The sequence below is a fragment of the Lepidochelys kempii genome, chromosome 7 (assembly GCF_965140265.1).
Source record: "Lepidochelys kempii isolate rLepKem1 chromosome 7, rLepKem1.hap2, whole genome shotgun sequence".
NCBI classification, from domain to species: Eukaryota; Metazoa; Chordata; order Testudines; family Cheloniidae; genus Lepidochelys; species Lepidochelys kempii.
In genome coordinates this window covers 48,242,755-48,263,867 of record NC_133262.1, presented here as the reverse complement: position 1 = coordinate 48,263,867, position 21,113 = coordinate 48,242,755, and the positions used below count along the sequence as shown (strand labels likewise).

Here is a 21,113-nt window from a genome sequence, read left to right as displayed (position 1 = left end):
ATTGGAACAACTGCCCTAGGGCCACATGTTAGGTATAGGTGGTGGCTAGGCAGAGCTAGAGGGGGCTCAGCCCCCTTCCCAAACCTCTCTGCTTTGCCACTCCACTGCCCACATGCACGCCCAGCTTGGCAAGTGAAGCCCTCTAGCCAGTGGCACTCTGCCTGCATATGGATGCACATATCACACGATGCCGGGGCAGGCTCCTCCAAATCCGTGAATGCCAACTGTCCCGAGCGGGGAGCCGGGCCCAGCTCCACAGAACTGGAGCTGCTGCTGCAGGGTGAGTATGGGGCAGGCTTGCTCTCCAAACCCTTCCACGCTGGGCTGGGATAGAGATAGCAAGCCCCACCCCTACCCACCAGAGAGCAGGGCCTGATTTCCCCTCTCCCTCAGAGTAGGTACCTTCCAAATACTCACAGGGGTGGGACTCAGTTCTCCCCCCTCCCAAATATTTTCACCAGCCACCTGTGACATTCGGCAGCCTGGATATCCACGTAACTGGTCATTTCAAGCAAAGAAAGCTGGCCATATAGCATTCCGGCCATCCATTAATCCATTCATATTAGGCCATCCCTTTATCAGCCAGCATGGATCATTTTCGGTGGCACGTTTTACAGTGGCGTTTGTCACTGGCAAGGGTTTAATCTGGGCCATGGGGAACATACAGACTGTCTCTGACTCCACTTGAGGATCTGTCCCTGCTGCGTGCCGTGGCTAACTTCAAAGCTTCTGCTTGTCACACTAATCTTGTAACAGCAAGCAGCCAAAAATACCGCCCCTCTCTGCAACCATTGCAGGGGCTCCTTGTCTTTGGGTTTCAGATTAAAGTTGGAGGTTGATGATCTAGACCCAGAATAAGCCAGTTCCCCTACAGAGATTGGTGAAACTTTGTAACTCCCCAGCCTAAGATCAGAGCTGCTCTGTCAATGGCATGTAGCCCATCTGCGATTGCTGCCAGCAAATATTTCCAGTGGCTGGAGATGGGACACGAGATGGGGAGGGCTCTTAGCAGAGAATTCTTTCCCAGGTGTCTGGCTGTTAGGTCTTGCCCACTGTCACGGAGTCACCAGGGCGATGCTCTGGAACTACTCCATATGAAGCCAGTCAGGACTCTGGGGGAGCATGCCTCCTCTCTGTGAGCATACTGTCTCCAGGGCAAGAAGCTTACCATGTTCCTGGGTCTGACCTTGGAGCATTCAGCATCCCCTTCCACACCTGTTAGTTTTTATTATTTATTTCAGGACCCTACTTCCAGAAGACTGCAGGGAGCCAACGGAAGGCTCCCAAGATTCCCTCACTATAGCCCATCTATCAGAGCTTATCTAAAATAATCACAGAGACCACAATTTAAACAACCGATTCTTTATTGACTAGGGAATTAGGAATAGGACAGGCAAGAAGGGACTAGGGAGCGAGGATTAATAATACTGAACGGATTTTATAACCAGGCACACTTTCAGACAGGAATTACAAAAGGGTAAATGATGGCCACTCTCTATACCGTGTTCAGATGCTGCTGCTGTGGAGACCAAGATTTGATGGATGAGAATGAGGAGGAGGAATCAGGTAAGGGGCCTAACTAACTTCCCACCCTAACCCGTTTGTGACATCCTGTCTGTGAGTAAGAGCCCTAGCCACTCGAGGTAGAAACCCCATGGATGGAGGTATGCTTCCTTTAAAACAAAACAATAAACCAGATCTTTTCCCATTCAATTAGAGTTGAGCTGTTATTGAGGCGGATAACTAGTGTCTGATCTTTTCCCTTCTCTCCGAAGTAAGAGCAGAGGAAGAAGAACCCCTTCCCACCCTATATAATCCTTCCCGTTGCCTAACAACTAGCCACTAGATTTCCTGCCTTGTCTCTTCTAAGGGAAAAAGAAGGCTGCCTAACATGGCAGTCTCCTTGTCCTTTACAAACCAAAATGGCGGGCAATAAATCATATCAAACACCATTACCAAGTAGCTTGTCATAATTTGACTGGGGTGGAACTCACACACCATGCGCTTCCTGCAGTGAGTCTGCCCATGTGGGGCTCCTGGGGAAGCCAGAGAGCCTTGCACCCCAACTCCACAGTCAGACGTGACTCTCAGCTAGCCGGTAAAACAGAAGGTTTATTAGTTGACAGGAACGCAGCACAGGACAGAACTTGCTGGCAGAGAAATCAGTGACTTTCAGCCAAGTCCATCTTGTGGGGGGGAGCCCAGAGCCAGGGCTCTGACCCTCCTCCTGCCCCCCAAGCCAGCCTAGACTGACTCGCTTCCAGCTGCCTGGCCCCTGCTCTGCCTGTTGCTCCTCCTCCGGCCTTTGTCTCGCTTCCAGGGCCAAGAGTCACCTAGTCACATCCCTAGGGTGACCAGATGTCCTGATTTTATAGGGACAGTTTGGGGCTTTTTCTTATATAGGCTCTATTACCCCCCACCCCATCCCGATTTTTCACTTTCTATCTGGTCACTCTGTCCATCCTCCTCCTGCGGGGGTTGCTCCGGCTGCCTGCTCTGGTGCTATGACCACCCCTTTGTAACCACACCCCCACATGTTCAGGGTCTAACTGATCAGGAAGGAATTTTCCCTTGGGTCAGATTGGCAAAGACCCTGGGGCGGTTTCGCCTTCCTCTGCAGAATGGGGCACAGGTCACTTGCAGGTTTAAACTAGTGTAAATGGTGGATTCTCTGTAACTTGAAGTCTTTAAACCATGATTTGAGGACTTCAGTAACTCGGCCAGAGGTTAGGGGTCTATTACCGGAGTGGGTGGTTGAGGTTCTGTGGCCTGCAATGTGCAAGAGGTCAGACTAGATGCTCATGATGATCCCTTCTAACCTTAAAGTCTATGAGCATAGTTCTGTTCTGCCAAGGGAAGAGATCTAGACGCAACAGGCATGATCCACCACACACAATCTCACTGCTCCTATTGCATATGGGGAAACGACACACGCTGACTTTACAGGCACAAATGCGCCTTAGTGCGGAAGAGCTCTCTCAGACAACATGAGCTTCTTGGCCTCATCAAAAGGCCTTGGTGCAGCGTATGGGCCGACACCGATTCTGCCCATTGGGTAACAATTCGTTTAGGGGATGTCACACAGTCCCTCTGTTTGGCAAGAACTTGTGGTCATAACTGACTGTCCCCAGAAAGGACACTTTTGAGGTTGGGTAGCCATAAAGCTTGTCTTGTGATTGAATCAAACAAGCTTTGTCAATGGTTTGGGCACAGAATTCAGTGGGGTCCTGGAACAAGCCCCATTTTCCCTCTTTGCTCCCTGAGTGCATTCAGGCAGCCTTACAAGTACCTCTGGAGTATTCTCCGGGTGCTCTTCATCATAGAATCCTAAGACTGGAAGGGACCGCCAGAGATCATCTAGTTCACTCCTGTCAGGGTTCCTGCCCCACTCTGAACCTAGGGTACAGATGTCAGGACCCACATGAAAGACCCCTTAAGCTTATCTCTACCAGCTTAGGTTAAAACTTCCCCAAGGCACAAATTCTTCCTTGTCTTTGGAACGATATCGCTGCCACCACCAAGTGAGTTAGACAAAGATTTAGGAAAAGGATCTCTTGGAGTTCCTGTTTCCCCAAAATATCCCCCCAAGCCCCTTCACCCCCTTTCCTGGGGAGGCTTGAGAGTAAACAAGGTGAGCACAGACCAGCCCCTTGGGTTTTTAGGACACTAAAAACCAATCAGGTTCTTAAAAGCAGAACTTTATTATAAAGAAAAAGTAAAAGAGCACCTCTGTAAAATCAGGATGGAAGGTAATTTTACTGGGTAATCAGATTCAAAACATAGAGGATTCCCCTCTAGACAAAACTTTAAAGTTACCAAAAAAAAAAACCAACCAGGAATAAACCTCCCTCTTAGCCTAGGGAAAATTCACAAGCTAAAAGAAAGATAATCTAATGCATTTCCTTCCTATTACTTACAATTTCATAGAATCATAGAATATCAGGGTTGGAAGGGACCTCAGGAGGTCATCTAGTCCAACCCCCTGCTCAAAGCAGGACCAATCCCCAACTAAATCATCCCAGCCAGGGCTTTGTCAAGCCTGACCTTAAAAACCTCTAAGGAAGGAGATTCTACCACCTCCCTAGGTAACGCATTCCAGTGTTTCACCAGCCTCCTAGTGAAAAAGTTTTTCTTAATATCCAACCTAAACCTCCCCCACTGCAACTTGAGACCATTACTCCTTGTTCTGTCATCAGCTACCACTGAGAACAGTCTAGATCCATCCTCTTTGGAACCCCCTTTCAGGTAGATGAAAGCAGCTATCAAATCCCCCCTCATTCTTCTCTTCTGCAGACTAAACAATCCCAGCTCCCTCAGCCTCTCCTCATAACTCATGTGTTCCAGTCCCCTAATCATTTTTGTTGCCCTCCGCTGGACACTTTCCAATTTTTCCACATCCTTCTTGTAGTGTGGGGCCCAAAACTGGACACAGTACTCCAGATGAGACCTCCCCAATGTCCAATAGAGGGGAACGATCAAGTCCCTCGATCTGCTGGCAATGCCCCTACATATACATCCCAAAATGCCATTGACCTTCTTGGCAACAAGGGCACACTGTTGACTCATATCCAGCTTCTCGTCCACTGTAACCCCTAGGTCCTTTTCTGCAGAACTGCTGCCGAGCCATTCGGTCCCTAGTCTGTAGCAGTGCATGGGATTCTTCCGTCCTAAGTGCAGGACTCTGCACTTGTCCTTGTTGAACCTCATCAGATTTCTTTTGGCCCAATCCTCTGATTTGTCTAGGGCCCTCTGTATCCTATCCCTACCCTCCAGTGTATCTACCTCTCCTCCCAGTTTAGTGTCATCTGCAAAGTTGCTGAGGGTGCAATCCACACCATCCTCCAGATCATTTATGAAGATATTGAACCAAACCCGCCCGAGGACCGACCCTTGGGGCACTCCACTTGATACCGGCTGCCAACTAGACATGGAGCCATTGATCACTACCCGTTGAGCCCGACAATCTAGCCAACTTTCTATCCACCTTATAGTCCATTCATCCAGCCCATACTTCTTTAACTTGCTGGCAAGAATACTGTGGGAGACCGTGTCAAAAGCTTTGCTAAAGTCAAGGAACAACACGTCCACCGCTTTCCCCTCATCCACAGAGCCAGTTATCTCATCATAGAAGGCAATTAGATTAGTCAGACATGACTTGTCCTTGGTGAATCCATGCTGACTGTTCCTGATCACTTTCCTCTCCTCTAAGTGCTTCAGAATTGATTCCTTGAGGACCTGCTCCATGATTTTTCGAGGGACTGAGGAGAGGCTGACTGGCCTGTAGTTCCCTGGATCCTCCTCTCTCCCTTTTTTAAAGATGGGCACTACATTAGCCTTTTTCCAGTAAAAATTTGTAATCTTAGATGCTTAGTTCAGGTAGGGCTTTAGGAGACGTATTTTCCCTGCCCTGGTTCGTCGTTGTCCTGGAGAGAACAGAAAGAAAAACAAAACATAAACCTTCCCCCACAGATTTGAAAGTATCTTCTTCCCTTATTGGTCCTTTTGGTCAGGTGCCAACCACGTTATCTGAGCTTCTTAACCCTTTACAGGTAAAGGAGGGATTTTATGATACCCTTAGCTGTATGTTTATGACAACTCCCCTGCACTCATGGCAGAACTAAGTATTATTTAGACCATCCTTGACAGGTGTTTGTCTAACCTGATCTTAAAAATCTCCAATGATGGAGATTCCACAACCTTCCTGGGCAATTTATTCCAGTGCTTAACCACTTTGACAGTTAGGAAGTTTTCCCTAATGTCCAACCTAAACCTCCCTTGCTGCAATTTAAGCCCATTGCTTCTTGTCCTAACCTCAGAAGTTAATGAGAACAATTCTCCTCCTGCCTTCTTGTAACAACCTTTTATGTACTTGATACTGGCTCCCCTGCCCAATGTGTTGCACCTAGGAACACGGAGTACCAGGAAGGCCCTGTAATACCTGGTCCATGACTTGCAGCCAAATAGCAGGTGCTATTCCAAACACAAGCCTCTTATATGGAACTAAGCCCTAGTGTGTGTTAATCATGAGCTACGTCTTGTCAGTCCCTGTTTCCAGATAGGCTTGGGAAAGAGTGGTCTTGGAGAAATGCTTCCCAGCAGCTGATGAGGCAAATACAAGTCTACTTGTCCTTTACAAACCAAAATAGCAGACAATAAACCATATTAAACACCATTACCAAGTATGTCATAATTTGATTGGGGTGGAACTCACACACTGTGCGCTTCCCGCAGTGTGTCTGCTATAGGCAAAGGATACTAAGCCACATGCAATACTGGGTTAATGGTAATCTTAACATCACCATCAATGTGAACAGCCCCCTTCCTTTTCATTGCTGTCACTATAGGGGTGTGCCATTTAACCTTGGATATAATTCCAGAGTCCTGACAATGCTGCAAGTCTGCCTCTACCTTTGGCTGTTTTGTAAAATAATCTGCTATAGTGGAAGCCGATAATGGCTGCCATCAGTTGGGTCTTTAATCTACAGACAATGACAGATCTGGTTAAAGCCAATAGCGGGGCTAAGCAGTCTTCTTTCAGGTGGAAATGGAAGGAGCAATTAAGCCCTCTTGAATAGTGAGATATCTTAAAATAACATAAGCCACCATCCAAGGCAATGGTCTGCATGGTAAGAACAGATTAGAAGCTAAGCCATGTGGGCTGAAGGGTTCCCTAAGTGCAAATACAAGGGCTAGGGGATGGTTTGGCAAGCTGTGGGTATGTGCTAGAGTTGAGAAAGCTAGCAGGCAGGGAGAGAAGCAGTCATGAGTTTGGCCCTGAGAGGCAGCAAAGAGACAGAGCTCTTTGGGCACAGGAAACACTGGAGATACAGGCATGGGGATTTCTGTGTAAGGAAACTGCCTGATGCTGTTTGTTCTTACTGTGTTCAGGTAAACAGGACTGGCTGAACATTCTTTGTAAACAAACAGGATTGCACCAAAGAAATACCTGACTCCTATCACTGGTTCCTCCTCCTAAGGGAAAGAACCCTGCTTGACCCAAATACTGGCTGACCGCACAGGCAGAAGGGGAAGCAGTGATGGAGGAGCGATGCGACTTTTAGGAGTTGCTGTCTCCTCAAGCACAATTGTGACTTCTCAAAGGTTATGATTCCACCCTGAAGCCGGCAGCTGCCTCTTCCAAAAGTTCAGCTTCATTTTTGCTTGGGGCTGGAATTTGGGTGTTTGTTTTTTTGTTTTTTTTTAAACCTGCACACATTTTATGCTTTGCCAGGGCAGCTGAATTTCTCTCAGCCATTCTCTAAACCCATTGTAATTTTGGGAGGCACTGAGGCAGCACGCTGATGCGGACCTGGATGGATACAGCACAAGACAAGCATATGGCTGCCCTTCTCTATGGGGCTCATCTATGCACTGGTGTAGGCTCTCCCATCTAAGTGAGCGGGGCAGCAGCTGCTCATATTTCCCCAGGAACACGATGGTCTCCCATGGTTACAGTTGGGGAGATCTTGCTGGGTCATTGACCTGTTAGCAGCTTGGAGAATTTTGCCTGAAGACAGGCCAGCAGATGATATAGGACCAGGATGCCGGTGGAAGGGAAGGGGTAAGAGCTACATTGCTTGGGGAATTTAAAATTGACCTGGACAAAGGCTTTGCAGAACCAAGCCTGCCTTGTCCAAGGAGAACAGTACCTCATGATGGGGAGAACTCCTCCAGAATCACACCTTTGGGTCAGGGGGCCTCAGGCCCAGGCAAATGTAGACAGACGGGCTGCCCAGAATGCAGAGAGGAAGGTTAGAGATGATCAGGGGTTGGAAGGGCTGATTTAAAAGGTAGGAGGAAAGGAAGGGAATTGGCAGGGGCTTGTCTGAACAATGGCGGAAAAAGAAGGCAATGCTATCTGCGCGTATCCAAAGGGTGGACGCAGCTGGGAGGAGAGGAAGTGCTCTAGCAGGAGCACCAGGGCGTTAACTAGCAGTGAGTTAAGGAAAGGAAACCTTAGGCTGAATCTCAGGAAAAGCTTGCTGGCAGCGAGATTGCTGAGGCTGCAGAATCCTCTCCCCAAAGAACGGGGGGGGGAGCCCTGGAGACTGGGACAGTTACTGTTTATACCATGGTAGCAGTCAGAGGCAAAGACCAGGGCCAACGCGGCGCTTGTGCCGTACGTATGCAGTGACCAACAGAGCCTGCCCCAAAGAGCTTACGTCCTTCACTAGGGTAGTGAAACACTGGAGTGCGTTACCTAGGGAGGTGGTGGAATCTCCTTCCTTAGACGTTTTTAAGGTCAGGCTTGACAAAGCCCTGGCTGGGATGATTTAATTCAGGACTGGTCCTGCTTTGAGCAGGGGGTTGGACTAGATGACCTCCTGAGGGCCCTTCCAACCCTGATATTCTATGATAGATCAGAGGTGGGCAAACTACGGCCCGCAGGCCACAGCCAGCCCCAGGGACCAGCCTAGCCCTTGAGCTCCTGGCCGGGGAGGCTAGCCCCCGGCTGCTCTCCTGCTGTCCCCCCACCCCCGCAGCCACGCTGCCGCATGGGGAGCATGGCTTGCACCCACCCACCTCCCAGGCTTTCCAATAAGCCAGTCCTGCCACTCTGAGCGGCATGGTAAGGGGGCGGGGAGCAGGGGGTTAGATAAGGGGCAGGAGGTCCCGGGCGGGCAGTCAGGGAACAGGGGGCGGTTGGATGGGACAGAGGTTCTGGGCGGGGGATGAGGGGGGCAATCAGGGGACGGGGGCAGTTGGATAGGTGTTGGAGTCCCAGGAGGCCTGTCAGAGGGTCGGGGTGTGGACAGAGGTCAGGGCAGTCAGGGAACAGGGAGCATGGGGGCTTGGATAGGGCGTGAGGTCCCAGGGGGCAGTTAGGGGCAGGGGTCCCAGGAGGGGGCGGTCAGGGAACAAGGAGTAGAGGGGTTGGATGGGTCAGGGTTTCTGAGGGGGGCAGTCAGGGGGCAGGAAGTGAGAGGGGGCAGATGGGGCGGGGGCCATCCTGTTTACCTCACATGCTGCCTCCCTAGTGTCGTCTTCCCTCCCCCTTTTAACTGCTATCGCCTGCTTCATTGACAGTTCGGCACAGCTGTGTCATTCTCGGTGCCGACTGGCTTGATTTTCAGAATCTCTGTGATGGAGCAGCGATGAACCACCCTGGTTGAGGGTCATGTTGGAACCCTCTGCACCTTCTTTTGTGGGGCAGGAGGCTTCTTTAAAATTAAAGAAAATTGGGGAGGAGCCACAAAGCTCTGGACAATACCCAGCAAGGGCCAATCCTGTCCTGGCCCTTGCAGAGCTATGGATAGACCAGATGGGATTTAACAGCTTTCTCATCGTTAGCAACCAGGGTTATTCTGTAAAGACCAATTCTGCTATCTTGTCCATTTTCCCATCCCCATGTGATCTATTGTCCAATTCTTCACCCAGACTGCATTTAACTGCCACCAGCCCTGGGCCTCACACCCTTTCCCCTGGGGAGATGAAGCTGATTATCTAAGAGAAATCTAACATCTATTCAGCCTGGATGTTTCCTGGCTCAGTCTCCCTTCAAGCCAGTGGCCCAAATCAAAGCCTTCCTGTTCCACAGTTTATCGGCTGTCCTTGAGCTGTGATTCTCTACACTTCGCATTCTGTCCTGAACTGGGCAGCACTGATAAAGTGCAGGAGTCACCTCCAAGCTCCCTCCTTCTGCATGGAGGCTGGTGGCAAACTCAGCAGTTGCATTGTCAGGGAAGGGCCTTGTGCCAAATTCAGCCAGTTTCTCTCTGAACACCACCCAGGTCTCTGGCTGTCGCTAGCTTGAAAAGGCCTGGGTAAATGGCAGCCAGGTGCTTCACTGATAAGGGAACTCAGGAGTGGAAAGGGAGCAGGGGCCATCCGGTAAGCACTTCTCAGTCAGGAGACTTCTGGTGCAGCCCTGGCTCTGTCCCCGCTTGGCTGGGTGACCTTAGGCAACTCCCTTCCTGCTTCTGTGCCTCAGTTTCCCATCAGCACAATGAAGGTGATGATTCCGCACACCCCGGTGGAGGGGTGTCTCCATTCATGTATGCCGAGATCCTCTCATAGGAGGAGTCATAGAAGGGCAAAGTATGACAGTGAGACAGGGCTCCTGCCCCTCTGCTCCACAGGCCTCGCCTAACTCCTGACTGTGTGCATGGCACTTGGTCTGTGATGGAGAAAGAGCACCATGTTTACACGCTATTACAGCACAAGTACCCAACATTTATACTGGGCACGCTCCTGAGAAATCCCAGAGTATATCGCTGGCTAGCTGCAGGGATCACTCACCGACCTGGGACATGCAGCCACCTCTTGGGAAGAACAGGGCAGTCACCCTGCAGCAGGGAACAGAACCAGGAAAGATGCTGCGGAGCATTCGCGATCACTAGGCTGACCACACATGGTCAGTGGCCCTTGCTTGTGCATGGCAGCTGAAGACAGCAACCCCAACAGCACAGCACCCCCTAGCACTCCACTGGCATAGCACCAATTCAGAGTGGCACACCACCTACTGAATCATTGACACTGCTGTCAGCAAAAGCCAACTCTTCTGGTCTTGAGCCGGCATGGCCCTATATAGTCTGATCGGCTCTGTACTGGAGGTGACCTGACGGCAGATGGTCTTGTAGCCCAAGGTGTCTGATCTCATCACGTGAGCATTCATGCACTCTGGGAAATGTAAGACACTGAACAGGACTGGCTTAAAACCAGGGGGGTGTCACTGAGATTTTTCTTTTCCCAACATGCAGGATGTTTGGGGCAAGTTCCCAAATAGGTCACAAAAGCAGGGGGCATCTGATGTGGAGCCCAAGGCTCAGCAATGGGGTTAATTATGCTCTTCACTGCCGCGTCTAGACTTGACCACTTCCTACTACAATCACCACCTCCTCCCCCTCAGCTCAGTTAGCAGGGTGAGCAACTTCTTGTGAGCCCAGAGCTTGGGATGAGTAACCTCTCCTCATTGCTAGGTTGGGAAAGTCAGCAGATCTCCCGTAGAGTACACTGCCAAAGCTCCAGAGGCAGCTGGGACTGCCTCAACTGGTGGTGATGGGGTGTTAGAATAGCTGACTGATCATACTTCCTTTTCAGCCCTAGCAAGCACATACAGCCCCCTTGGACCTCCCCTGTGTACAGTGGTCTCATGGAGAATACGAGTTGCAGTTTTATATGGTGCTAACACCAACAGAAGCTGCAGAAGCTCAAGGCACCCTGAGAGAGGAATTGGCATTATAGAGGTTGCAGGAGTGTCTGAGAGCCACAGTCATGGGTCAGGACCTCACTGTGCTAAGGGCTGCACAAACAGAACAAGAAGGTGCGCCCTGCCCCAGAGAGCTGACGAGGTGATGGGCCCACACCCGAAGTTCTGATCCAGCTGTCCATCCATCACTGCTGAACATGCTAATTGCAGATCTAAAAATCCCCACCCATCTCTGTGGCTGGGCCTTGACACTGGCTCAGAGGAATGGGATGCAACAGTCCAGTCACTGGTAATCAAAGCTCAGGAAACCAGTTTATCCCATTAAAGGTAGAGGACAGCTATTTTCTTAGGAATTTGGGAAAGCCAGTAAGGGAGGCTCAGTCAAAGCTGTGGAAAGGTATCTGGCCAAACAAAGCCAAGGGACTCTAAGGGTACGTCTACATCTACATTGCATTGAAAGACCCATGCCCACCATATCTGGCCTGGGTCAGCTGACTGGCTTAGGGGCTATAAAATTGCAATGTAGACAGCCAGACTCACACTGGAGCCTGGGCTTCAAGACATCACGAGGGGGGGCTGGGTCGCAGAGACACCACGAGGCCCAAATATCTACACTGCAATTTTCAGGCCCAAACCCTAGCCCTGAGAGCCTGGATTAGTGGATCTAAGCTGTAGGTCTTGGTGCCATGAGGCTTTTATTGCAGTGTAGACCTACACACTGGTAGCTAAGGTCCTGCCTAGCCTCCTCCCTTGCAGGACTCCTCCCATCTCCCCAGCAGGGGCTGTTGGGACACTAGAGGGGCACACACATCTTTGATCACACACAGGTTTCTGGAAGCCTGAAATTAATACAGTAAGATTCAGGGAAAGAGGAGCCTAGGGGCAGAGGTTCTTCCGGTTTTGGGTGCTCAGCATGAGAAGCCTGCAGACGGATTCCTCCCCCGCCCCAGAGGTGGTCAGTACCTCTGGACAGGGGAGGAATCAGTCTACGCCCAAAAATGGAAACATCCAAGATTTATGCTCACTTCCCTGCAAACCATAGGGCAGACGTAAGGGGCAGTTACTCTTTATGAGGAGCATTGCATGGGTTCACAGTGGCCAGTAAGGTTTGCTCCATTCACACCCAAAGAGATAATTTTTCTCACCAGCACCACTGCTCACTCTCAGATCTTAGTTTGAATTGCCCCTCTGTTCTTAGACTTTGGCCTCCTAGCTCGCCTCCTGTTAAAGATTTTGCAATCGGGGGTCAGCTGACCTTTGGACAGGGCAGAAGGGAATCCAGCTCGCTCTGCAGCCTGAAGAGAAGCTAGCGCTCACGGAGTCACCAAAGAAGTGTCATTTGCCCAGATACACTTTTCAGACCATTACCGCACTCTGCTCAACTGCTTGGAGAGAACAACTCTGGTGGCCCCAGCAGGCAAACACGGACAGGTCTTGTCAAATTTCACCAATCAAGGCAAAGCTCTCACCAGTGGGTGAAATACCACTGAAGACAGCAAAAGCGGAACAAATCGCTCATTGTCTGGGATGGCCGCAAACGGCAGCACATGCTCAAAAATGTGAATTGCAGCCTGGATGGCTTAGATCTCGGAGCTAGATCAGGACACAGCAGTATAAGGATGCACAGCTGCATGCTTCAAAAGCAACTGGATGCTGCCCTCGTCTGGGCAGCAGCTAGAATGACAGTTATTCGTAGTGCCTGGGTGACCCTAAAATCCAGAGCTCTTGGAACACAACATGTTGAAGGGTGGGGAATCAGTCATTTCGCTGGGTGATGTAGGTTTAGAAGGGAGAAGGTCGCTGAGCTCTGGAAGATTAGTTTCCAAGCAGGTAGGGCCCTTTCTAGGTCACTGGTCCAAATGCAGGGAAGGTGAGTGTTAGCGTCTGAAGGCCTTTCTGAATTTAGCGGGGGCGGGTGGGGTCCCCTGGCTGAATGTTGGAGTCAGAATCACAAAGAACACACCTGGCCCTGACCAACTTGGGCTCATCTGAAAAGCCAAAGCCCAAACAAAGCTGAACTCCCTGCTTTTCACTTTGTCTATTTACATTCCAGGCTCTTTGGGGCAGGGATTGTCTCTTTCAGCACCAGTACCTAGCACCGCGGGGCCCCCACCTCTCGGTTGAGGCTACCATAATACACACCATTTCTCAGCCAGGTCAAGACTGATGGGGGCGAGGGGGGTTAACCGCCCTGCTGCCAGCTGGAGGGATCTGCTCTGTAGAGAAACAAGAGGACTAGTCTTCTGGGCTATGAATCCAGCCGCCTCCATGATCAGCACTCCATTTGCTCTAACCCAGGAGAGATGGCCGAGGTTGAGCAGATCATCCACTCACATCTGTTTGCAATTCACAGCCAGGCATGTAGCCTAACCCAATTCCCACTGAAAGCCCATGGAGTCTTTCCAGTTGCTTCAGCAGCAGCAGGACCAGAACCCCACTAAGCATTATTTACCTGGACAGTTGCTAGGAAGTCCAACGCTGATCCGATGTGTCTCTCTCCCCAACATTAACTGCTCCTGTATGAGCTTTCCTTTGGAGAGCTCCACCCCATTATCCTACTATGCCCTTGGGGCAGCACCTTGCCTGTAAGTTATTCCTCCCGTTTTGTAGACTACTCTTTCACATCCTTCCCCCAAGCTACACATGTACGTTGGATCACAGCTCTTGTCAATTCTCCTAAGGCTGCTGGCCAAGGACCAGTGGTCTGCCATTCCTGACAGACATCTCAGCCTGAAGACATGTCAGCATGGCCTTTTAGTGTCAGTCTGCGGTTGTGGGTTCAGCACTGGTGCAGATACTGCTAATGGGTGCTGTATTTCAGTTAGGCTGTTAAATGGGGTTGCCTCTACAGCCAAGCTCTGCTGGGAGCCAAAAATCTCATGAATCTGAAGAGCCAAAGAATTTTAGCATCCTGGCCAACATTTTCCTCCCCCACCTCAGAATGCCCAAGAGCCAGGACTTTAAATGGCTGCTTGCTTTGCCTACAGAAGAAGTGCCTAAAATTTTCCATGATCAAGAGCCACATACATTCAAACTGGAGCCTGTAGCTGCCTTCTCTTTAATGCAATGGTGGGGATGACAGACTGCAACAGAGGTCACTCAGGTCAAGAAAGAGCCCTGTGGGCTGGAAGTCACAGCATTAAACAGTGCAGTAAAGGCTACATGGTTCTATGCTAGACAATAGAGCAACCTTGGGCTACACTATGGAACTTCCTGGAATGTAACTTGGTATGCCCAAGGCATACATGGGTACTGCTGAGATGGGAAGCCAACTCTCTGAAAGTTACACAGAGCTTGGGACTCTGAATTCACAAGGATCACACCCATCTAGTTTTCCCTATTTTTGCTGATTTCAGAGACAGTTCTCAGTTTTCAATTGCAGGGTCACATCTTTAACAAAGAGAACTTCTCTCCCAACTGTACAAGGCATCTGAGTTAAATAGGTGTTAAGAAAAGGAAAACTTGGGTAGTCTAAACAAGAGCCACATCCCCTTTTAATTACGTTTTATGATCATGGTGCCCTAATCTTACCCAGTTCTCCAGTCATCTGGGAAAAACAGGATAGGAAGAACCTGAATTGCTAATGTAAGAAAAGTCACAGGAGTTCCCATTCTAATTAGTAGCTTTAAGCCATTTCAATTTCCCCCTCCCAAGCCACATCCCAACAAGCAATGCTGGAAGGACAAGCTGCTTCCAGCAACTGCTGCTTCCCAGATGCTTGCACATCATCCAGCCAAGAGTGCTGACAAGATTTTCGCTGTGTCAGTCACTCATTAGAATTTTTGTCAATGGCTCATTTTCTTTTAGGGACCAGGCCTGTGCTAAGGAAATGATGAGTGTTGTGGTACAGCAGAAAACCATTTATAAGCCGTTTGGCTGTTCGGGAAGGGGGAAGAGAGAAAGCAGGATGCAGTGCAGAAAGCGAGACAATGTTTATTTCAACATACAGTGTTATTGGGATCAAAGGCCACCCATGCGAGGCAAGCTCCTAGAATAGCTCCACACTGTTTTGAGACACTTCCTGGACCACTACCTCCATTTATCAACTGACCTGTCAGTCTCTTGAGTGACTGCTGAAGATGTGGTTCTAGATTTATTTTCTAACCCGCAGTGGTGCTCTGTCAGACCAATGAGTATAGTCAGTGTAAGTTATTTTTAGGGCCTGTCTAACACTAGAAAATTCTTCCATTTTAACTCTAATCAATATAGCTAAAGCCGCAATCTCAGGCTATAGCTACACTAGGAGTGCTTTCCTAGTATAGAAACATACCACAATATACTACACCAGCTAAGCCCTCCTAGAGTGGCTGCAGCTTATACCAGCAAAGCTGAACGTTGTACCAGTAAAGTAAAATCAACCCCAAGAATGAAATACATTGGTTAGAGGGCAGCTGTGTTGGTATAACCATATCTATGCTAGGGGCTTTTGCTGGCATAGCGATCTTGGCCAGGGAACACCTCTTCACAGCCTTGACAAAGCTGGGCCAACAGAAATCTGTAGCACAGACCTGGTCTTAGTGTGGATGCATTCATAATGGCATAAGAGTACTTATACTGGCAGAACTTATTTCAGGCCAAGAAGCAGAACTAACAACACTGGTATACGGCACCTTTATACCTAGAGCCATGCGCAGATACATCCGATCTGCAAAAATGATCTGTGGACTTCCATCACCCTGACATCTGCTGGGAGAGCAATACAGCAGTGCACAGACAATCCAGGATGTTTTTGGAGAGTGTTGGGGACAACTTCCTGGTGCAGCTACTGGAGGAACCAACCAGGGGCCGTTCTCCTCTTGACCCGCTGCTTACAAACAGGGAAGAATTGGTAGGAGAAGTAGAAGTAGGTGGCAACCTGGATAGCCATGACTATGAGGATGGTTGAGTTCAGGATCCTCACAAAAGGAAGAAAGGAGAGTAGCAAAATACAGATCCTGGATTTCAGAGAAGCAGACTGACTCCCTTAGGAAACTGATGGCCAGGATCCCCTAGGAGGCTAATATGAAGGGGAAAGGAGTCCAGGAGAGCTGGCTGTATTTTAAAGAAGCCTCATTGAGGCTGCAGGAACAAACCATCCCGACGTGCAGAAAGAATAGCAAATATGGCATGCGATCAGCTTGGCTTAACAGGGAAATCTTTGGTGAGCTTAAACACAAAAAGGAAGCTTACAAGAAGTGGAAATTTGGACAGATGACTAGGGAGAAGTATAAAAATATTGCTCGAATATCCAGGGGTGTAATCAGGAAGGTCAAAACACAACTGGAGTTGCAGCTCACAAGGGATATGAAGGTTACAAGAAGGGTTTCTACAAGTATTTTAGCAACAAGAAAAAGGTCAGGGAAAGTGTGGGACCCTTAACGAATGGGGGAGGCAACCTAGCGACAGATGATGTGGAAAAAGCTGAAGTACTCAATGCTTTTTTGGCCTCAATCTTCACAAACAAGGTCAGCTCCCACACTGCTGTCCTGGGCAACACAGTATGGGGAGGAGGTGAGCAGCCCTCACTGGTGAAAGAACAAGTTAAGGATTATTTAGAAAAGCTGGACATGCACAAGTCCATGGGTCCAGATCTAATGTATCTGAGGGTGCTGAGTGAATTGGCTGATGTGATTGCAGAGTGATTGAATCATAGAATATCAGGGTTGGAAGGGACCTCAGGAGGTCATCTAGTCCAACCCCCTGCTCAAAAGCAGGACCAATCCCCAATCAAATCATCCCAGTCAGGGCTTTGTCAAGCCTAACCTTAAAAACTTCTAAGGAAGGAGATTCCACCACCTCCCTAGGCAACGCATTCCAGTGTTTCACCACCCTCCTAGTGAAAAAGTTTTTCCTAATATCCAACCTAAACCTCCCCCACTGCAACTTGACCATTACCTCTGAAAACTCATGGCGACTGGGAGAGGTCCCAGACAATTGGAAAAAGGCAAATATAGTGCCCATCTTTAAAAATGGGAAAAAGGAGAACCTGGGGAACTACAGACTCACCTCAGTCCCTGGAAAAAAAAATCAGCAGGTCCTCAAGGAAACCATTTTGAAGAACTTGGAGGAGAGGAAGGTGATCAGGAACAGTCAGCATGGATTCATCAAGGGAAAGTCATGCCTGACCAACCTGATTGCCTTCTATGATGAGGCAACTGGCTCTGTAGATATGGGGAAAGCAGTGGACGTGATATATCTTGATTGTAGCAAAGCTTTTGATACGGTCTCCCACAGTATTCTTGCCAGCAAGTTAAAAAAGTATGAATTGGATGAATGGACTATAAGGTAGACAGAACGCTGGCTAGATTGTTGGGCTCAATGAGTAGTGATCAACCGCTCGATGTGTAGTTGACAGCCAGTATCAAGTGGAGTGCCCCAAGTGTTGGTCCTAGGGCCAGTTTTGTTCATCTTTATTAATGATCTGGATGATGGGATGGATTGTACCCTCAGCAAGTTCTCAGATGACACTAAGCTGGGGGGAAGCTATATGCTGGAGGGTAGGGACAGGGTCCAGAGACACCTAGACAAATTGGAGGATTGGGCCAAAAGAACTCTGATGAGGTTCAACAAGGACAAGTGTACAGTCCTGCACTTAGGACGGAAGAATCCCATGCACTGCTACAGGCCAGGGACCGACTGGCTAAGCAGAAGTTCTGCAGAAAAGGACCTGGGGATTACAGTGAATGAGAAGCTGGATATGAGTCAGCAGTGTGCCCTTGTTGCCAAGAAGGCTAACCACATATTGGGCTGCATTAGTAGGAGCATTGCCAGCAGATCAAGGGAAGTGATTATTCTCCTCTATTTGGCACTGGTGAAGCCACATCTGGAGTATTGTGTCCAGTTTTGGGTCCCCGACTACAGAAAGTATGTGGATAAATTGGAGAGAGTCCAGCGGAGGGCAACAAAAATGATCGGGGGCTGGGGCACATGACTTATGAGGAAAAGCTGAAGGAACTGGGCTTGTTTAGTCTGCAGAAGAGAAGAGTGAGGGGGGATTTGATAGCAGCCTTCAATTACTTGAAGGGGGAGTTCCAAAGAGGATGGAGCTTGGGTTTTCTCAGTGGTGGTTGATGACAGAACAAGGAGCAATGGTCTCAAGTTGCAGTGGGGGAGGTCTCAGTTGGATATTAAGAAACACTTTCACTAGGAGGGTGGTGAAGCACTGGAATGGGTTACCTAAGGAGGTGGTGGATTCTCCATCCTTCGAGGTTTTTAAGGCCCAGCTTGACACAACCCTGGCTGGGATGATTTAGTTGGTGTTGGTCCTGTTTTGAGCAGGGGGTTGGACTAGATGACCTCCTGAGGTCTCTTCCGACCCTAATCTTCTATGATTCTAATCATGGATATAAAGTGGATCTCTGTGGATTTGCAGGACTCTATTTATACCAGTACAACTGCCTCTACAGTAGGGCTTTTACTAGCACGATCATGTTGGCCAAAAAAAACAAAAAAAACAAAAAAAACAAACATACACTGATAAGACATAAGTTTTACCAGTAAAACTCAGTGGAGACCAACCCTTAAGGGAAAGTTAACTTTAGTTAAGGTTGCCGAGTGTATTTTGAAACAAGACATTCCATTGCACACCAAAACCCAAACGTTACAAACCTGAAATCACAGAATCAAAAATAATTCAGATGCTACTCTTAAAACCCCATTCATTCCCTCACCAAATAAAAATTCTGCACTCGGACAACCTTAACTCTGCCCTTGGTAACAGGTGAATTGACAGTCTAAGCCATCCCTTTCCACCCATCACAATTTTCTCAGCAGCAGTGCAGAAAAGCTTTAATACCTTCCTCCAATTCGTACAAGTCTGGTCTTTCATAGAGAAAGAATGCATAAAACAAAAGACTAACTTCTGAACGCACAAACCGGACTCAGAAATCTTTCCCCCCAAAAAACAAAATTTCACCTACTCCTAATTAGACAAATATCAAAACTTGACATTAAGTTTTACATCAGATCATAAAATTATGTCCCTTACATTATAACAGCCTTTACTGAAAAGCAAAAGTTTGAAGTATAACTTAGAGCTTAAGTTTGAAGCACATGAAACCGTATGGAAATTTACACACAGCAGTTTAGCTGCTATAGATTGGATCACTGTCAGCAACTACTTCAGATTATTACTTTGCTTCAACACCAATTCTGTCCTCAGCATGAGTGCATGTGGACAGACCTGCCCACGACTTTGTGGTTTTGCAGTGCCTGTGCATGAGAGGTCACAGAAAAGTCATGAGACGCCATCCTTGAGTTTGGCAATTTGAGTGGTTGGCATCTAAAAATCTCTTTAACCAGAGCTTTTGAAACTCTAGGGAAATTTTTTTTCCAATCCCAAATCTATAATTTAAAAGAAAATTATACTTGGAGGTTGTTCCAATCACAAGTCAAAAGTGGGAATCAAACCAAGGCTCCTGTCTGAACTGACCCAAAAAAATCATGGATCACCACCATCTTTGCCAACACCACATTGTTGACTCGACTGGTGTGTTCTACCCCTTCCCCTCCACCGTGTGTGTCTGTCTCGTCTAGATTACAAGCTCTTTGGGGAAGGAACTGGCTCCTGTTATGTGTTTTTACAGCTCTGGCACAATTCTTGATTGGTCCTTAGGCACTATGTAAATAAACGTGATTGATGATCATCAGAATTCCAGTTGCAACTACAACTGTGGTGTCAAGGCCAACAAATTTTTAATTCTTGCTTCATCAATCCTTGCAAGCTAACTCTACCAAATCAATAAAGGATTTGCTCATTTGCTTCTTGGGTACCTGCAAGGGGATCACTCACATCTTAGGACCTCAAGATCACAACCAAGACCATCATGACATAAATAAACTTCAACATCACATAATCCAAGCTTCAGCACTTAGATAGCCCCCCCAGGCTAACTGTTCATGTGTTCAATACCACACACTGCATCCATACATGGCACTTGAACAGCCTATGTAGCAATAATGTGAGGTGTAAGCATGTTGAGGTACCACATACCTGTTATTTCAAGTGGGGTGGGGTGATTAGAAGCATTCACTGTGCTGCGGGAGTCTAAAGAGCAGCTGTGCTTAGCTTTGCCTCTTCCCCCCATCAGTTGAAAACACTTGTGTAATTAAAGGGGATAAGACTAATCAGCTGGAGACAAACTCTGTTAATTTTGTAAAGACTCCACAGATAGATTCCAAAGCCACTATGGCCATTCTATTTACGAATCTGTTTATAAACACCTCAGCTTGATGGCTTTCACTTACTACCACAAAACAGATGGCACAAAACACCATGTTTTAGAGACATCGATTCAGATCCTGAGGTGGATGTAAGCAGACAGATGTGTCCCCTCAGGCAAGCCCTATTTCTGGGCACAATTCAGAAGAGTTTTTCCTTGTGTCAGTACAACTGAAGGGGAGAGAGAATCAGGTAAGGCCCCTGAGTAGAACTAGGGGGGTTGCTACATGGGCAGCGACATCTGTATGGGTAAAGCTTGCATGGCAAGTTCACACTATGTTAGCTCTAACATGTCCTGTCTGTCCATTACATACAGAGGCAGTAAGACCAATTACTAAATCACCCTCCAAAAATAAGACAGCCATTGAACTTTTGGGATCTACAAATAGTTTTATTGAAATTTAACAAAATGAGACAGATGCACTCAAAGGCAGAGGAAGGAGGACCAAAAATATTGTACATGTTTGAATTGGAAACTCCTATCCATTTGCTAGAGGAGCTGTAAGTGTAGTGTTGGTGGGTACAATTCTACACATCCACACTTGAAAGCACAAAGTCGCACAGAAAGAAGTAGTAAAAAAATTGAAAAGAAACCAAGTGTGGTTTTTTTTGCTTGCTCCAACAATATAGTGGACATAGATACTATTTACAATTACCTTCACATTTTAAATATCCCTTCAGCAGTTCCCAAGGGTCCTCATCCCGTCTGTGTAGGCTCAAGGGGACCAGCACTAGTAGGAAATAGGGTTGGGGGAGAGAAAGGCT

The 21,113-nt window shown here is 48.2% G+C and overlaps 1 protein-coding gene across 1 annotated transcript in view; it reads right to left on the bottom strand.

Moving 5' to 3' along the window:
• Nucleotides 1–1,346: 1,346 nt before the first annotated feature.
• Nucleotides 1,347–21,113, bottom strand: part of TUSC2 (tumor suppressor 2, mitochondrial calcium regulator) — a 34,852-nt gene continuing 15,085 nt past the window's right edge. The window contains exon 3 of the mRNA XM_073352576.1: nt 1,347–5,423. Within this exon, the coding sequence (XP_073208677.1) occupies nt 5,385–5,423 (39 nt within the window). The 3' untranslated portion in view covers nt 1,347–5,384. The remainder of the gene's footprint in view (nt 5,424–21,113) is intronic.